Genomic DNA, 4,929 nt, shown 5'->3' with positions numbered 1-4,929 from the left:
AATACTGATCACTAACCCTATGACGTAGTATGCTAGGATATCATAACAATACTTATCACTAACCCTATGACGTAGTATGCTAGGATATCATAACAATACTTATCACTAACCCTATGATGTAGTATGCTAGGATATCATAACAATACTTATCACTAACCCTATGATGTAGTATGCTAGGATATCATAACAATACTTATCACTAACCCTATGACGTAGTATGTTAGGATATCATAACAATACTTATCACTAACCCTAAGACGTAATATGCTAGTATATCATAATAAAAGTCATTTATATTTTTCATAAAAATGCCAAAAAGTGTTAGATAAGGCAGAAATACCGAAGTTTATTTTTGTGGACTAAACTCTGATGTAAAAAGTAATTAAATATATTTTTCAATGAGTTAAGTAAACTTATTGATACAGGTTTAATACTTAAATTTAAAATTTCATTGTCAACTTTAAGATGCAAAATGTAAACATCTATGAATTAAAGTATAAAACATTTCCCGGAAGAATAATTCACATTTTCTAGTTTGCTTTATGCTACTAGCGGATAGAGGCTGTTTCTAAAGTTCCGCACTAAATATAAAAAAAGAGCTATAGATTTTTTTTGATTTTGTAATTTAAACAAATCACTATTATACCTAAACACTACTGCTCCATTTTCTTTACCAGGTCTTTTAGTTTTTTTGGGCTACTTTTTGTCCACTGTTTACAACTAATATATATGTTTGTGACTTCCCTGGGATAGAGAGCACTTAACTGAGAACATACAAGCTTATACGCAGCAAGTTTCTGTTTTTTTAAATCTACTTACCTTTATTTACTCACTTCAACACAAACAAGACCTTGAACTCGCCACTAAGCCACATTTTGTCTTTCATTTTATACACACAGCCACATACCTCTACCATTTCTGGACACCAAAACATGATACCTAATTGTATTTTTTTCTGTTAAACCAGATATCTTTCTGTGTTTCTAATTTTCAATCCTGTTTCATGAGTGGCCTGAAGTTGTTATACCAGGAAGCTTGAAAAATTAACAACTTTAAAACAAGAAGAAGAAAATATATGTAACCTAAGACAACTTTAAACACCGAGAAAAAATAAGCTGTAGAAGTAGAAAACAATTTACTTCAGAAGTTGAAGGAATTTGTAGGTGGAGAAATATAATCATGCATTTTTATAATATGAAATCACTCCAGGTGTCCAGGTCAGAATACAATATTATACATTCACTCCAGGTAATCAAAATAAATATTATATAATCAATACAGGAGTCTAGGTCAGAATACAATATTATACATTCACTCCAGGAGTCCAGGTCAGAATACAATATTATATATTCACTCCAGGAGTCCAGGTCAGAATACAATATTATACATTCACTCCAGCAGTCCAGGTCAGAATACAATATTATATATTCAACAGAGGAGTCCAGGTAATCAAAATAAATATTATATAATCAATACAGGAGTCCAGGTCAAAATACAATATTATACAATCAATACAGGAGTCCAGGTCAAAATACAATATTATACATTCACTCCAGGAGTCCAGGTCAGAATACAATATTATACATTCACTCCAGGAGTCCAGGTAATCAAAATACAATATTATACATTCACTCCAGGAGTCCAGGTAATCAAAATAAATATTATATAATCAATACAGGAGTCCAGGTCAAATACAATATTATATATTCACTCCAGGAGTCCAGGTCAGAATACAATATTATACATTCACTCCAGGAGTCTAGTTCAAAAAATGTATAATATTGTATGTTGACCTGGACTCCTGGAGTGAATGTATAATATTGTATTTTGATTACCTGGACTCCTGGAGTGAACATATGATATTGTATTTTGATTAGCTGGACTCCTGGAGCGAATGTATAATATTGTATTCTGATTACCTGGACTTCTGGAGTGAATATATAATATTGTATTCTGACCTGGACTCCTGGAGTGAATATATAATATTGTATTCTGACCTGGACTCCTGGAGTGAATGTATAATATTGTATTCTGACCTGGACTCCTGTATTGATTATATAATATTTATTTTGATTACCTGGACTCCTGGAGTGAATGTATAATATTGTATTCTGATCTGGACTCCTGGAGTGAATATATAATATTGTACCTGCTAAGAATGTGTTAAAGGATGTATTATACCAACTTCTGACCACTCTCATCACAACAACTGGACAATGAAACAAAGTACCATTTATTAGTTATATGTTCTTTTAAAAATACCTTCAACACTACTTTGAATGTTTCTATTTTCTCTCAAGAGATAAAGCTAACGAGTTCGTAAACTCTCCGACATTTTTATTTATGTCAACTAAATTTCTGCACACCTGATATTACATTTTTCTTATTTCAAGTTTGTTAATAATCACGACCTCATACCGAGTGACAGAATATGAAAGAAGAACAAACTCGCAACAAAAAATAATAAACATTAGTTACAGTTTGAGGACAGCGTACCTTGTGTCCAATATTTATAAACTAATTACATGTCGGTCACTGGAACACAACTATGATACACAAGACAATAAAACAAGATAAAATAAAGGATCTACACAGAACCTGTTTAGGGCAAGGTATTGAATAAAAACTGTTAAACAGGAAGCAATAACCCCCAGGTACAGTTTAGTTTGAAGAGCAAAATGTGGTATACCCAATTAAGTGGAGTTTTGCATCCAAGTCAGCATTCCTGAACAAGTGATTGTAACATTTATACAAACAAATTCTTTTTTCCATACATTAATAAAACCATGATAAATAAATAATCGTGTTGAACAGATCAAAACCTTCCATAATGTACAGAGTATATAATTTTTAGAAAGAAAACATTTACTTTACTTAACTATAAACATTATAGTGAAAAAATTTAAATACCAAACTTTCCCTAAACACCCACTTCTTCACTGATAATGATTTGTCAAAAGTTTGTACATGGAGCTCACGAATCAATCGGTCACGCTTACAGGAAGGGAAACGCATCTTTTAAGCTTTAACTTTATAGACAATCTGTATATTACATATTATTCATTCTGTTTCGAATGTGCGTATATTATAGTTCGAAGAGGATCAACATTAACTTTTTTAGTCAAATATAAAAAAAATAAAAAAACATTTCAAATTATATATTTAAAATTCCCTCCATTTTACTATCACTTTTAAAATATTTTGAAATCGGCAATATCATCACAATACTTTTATAATAAACTGTATTATGGTGAATGCACAGTTGAGTTTATATAGTTTATACAGCTGAGGACGTACAGTACATGGTACCTTGTTACTCCCACTTATAAACTAACATACAGCTGAGGACGTACAGTACATGGTACCTTGTTACTCCCACTTATAAACTAACATACAGCTGAGGACATACAGTACATGGTACCTTGTTAGTCCCACTTACCATTAACATAGTTTATACAGCAGAGGACATACAGTACATGGTACCTTGTTAGTCCCACTTACCATTAACATAGTTTATACAGCTGAGGACATACAGTACATGATACTTTGTTATCCCACTTATCTGTAACATAGTTTATACAGCAGAGGACATACAGTACATGGTACCATGTTAGTCCCACTTACCATTAACATAGTTTATACAGCTGAGGACATACAGTATATGGTACTTTTCTAGTCCCAGGATAACTTAGCCAACTTAAGTCATTAATTATATATCTAAATGTCACAAAAATCTCCTTAACATTTTCAATTTTTAACAGTCAAAATTTATACCTTTTTTCAAACTTAACAGTGAGAATAGTAGGACTAGGGGACAAAAAATATAAATTTTGGCAAGGTAGGAGTCATCTTCAGCTAAGACAGTTTTATTTTTCTAAGGTGGTTGGCTTTTGGACTGGGTTGCCTTCAGATGTTGTGGAGGCAGTAATTTAAGTTTCAGAGAAAGCGTTATAAACATATGAATGATAAGGGCTAGTTTAAGAATTTTAGTGTTAGTTTAGTTTAGAGGATAGGACAGTCGAGATGGACCAATATGTACCATGTTGTCCCAAAACATTATATCATGTTAATTAACTTGAAACTGTTACGGAGAAGAGTTTTTTGTCCTTTTGTTTTGGCCATTTTACACATCTTTAAAACGTATATAACAAACAAATTACACAAACATCAATAAACCGATGCCACATACTTACTTGTCAACAGAAACGTAGTACTTCCAAAGGCTATCTTCTTATCAAATACAAAAAGTACCTTTTCATATACACTAACTTTCATAACATAGGTCCCTTCTCTACAATCTGTGTTTGAGAATACCAAACGAAGAGAGGCGTTCCTCCCAGATTCTATTGAGTATCTATGTTCTCCATAACAATTGGCATTGTGCTGAAACACATATTGATATTTATCACTTGTTCCTGTGTTATTTTCCAACTCTGCTACAAATGTAAGCACGGAATCAAGTACTGCCGGGCCATCATTGAACACTTTTAGTCCTTGAGACAATGCTACGAGAGATAAAATAAGACATTCTATAATTAAATATAAACAAGATTATCCAAATGTAGACAAGAATATGTGCTGTATTTTATAAGAATCAATATCTAGATTAAAAACGTACCTGAACATTAAAAACAAAACATAGAAGATAACAATATCCAGTCAGCCTGACAAGCTCTGAATTAAGAGAAGCATATTGACAAGGGATATGATAAATACAGTGTGGTTGGAATGTTATTATTATACATCTTCTAATTTGTTGGAAATACTAAAAATTTCTTCAACTTGTTAACAAGTTCCATATTTGTTTTACACATAACAAAATAAACACTATTCATGATGTCATAAAAACACCTAGGTTCAAGATGTCTTAATATAAAACAATAAAACACCTAGGTTCAAGATGTTTTAATATAAAACAATAAAACACCT

At 31.7% G+C, this 4,929-nt stretch overlaps 1 protein-coding gene across 1 annotated transcript in view; it reads right to left on the bottom strand.

Moving 5' to 3' along the window:
* The window catches only part of LOC106476921 (protein QNR-71-like), a gene marked incomplete at its 3' end in the record, with an annotated part of 6,034 nt that extends 1,478 nt beyond the window's left edge, over positions 1–4,556 (bottom strand). The window contains exon 1 of the mRNA XM_022380655.1: positions 4,194–4,556. Within this exon, the coding sequence (XP_022236363.1) occupies positions 4,194–4,275 (82 nt within the window). The remainder of the gene's footprint in view (positions 1–4,193) is intronic.
* Positions 4,557–4,929: the final 373 nt, after the last annotated feature.

Source organism: Limulus polyphemus, unplaced genomic scaffold (assembly GCF_000517525.1).
Source record: "Limulus polyphemus unplaced genomic scaffold, Limulus_polyphemus-2.1.2 Scaffold12105, whole genome shotgun sequence".
NCBI classification, from domain to species: domain Eukaryota; kingdom Metazoa; phylum Arthropoda; class Merostomata; order Xiphosura; family Limulidae; genus Limulus; species Limulus polyphemus.
This window is presented reverse-complemented; position numbering and strand designations above follow the sequence as displayed.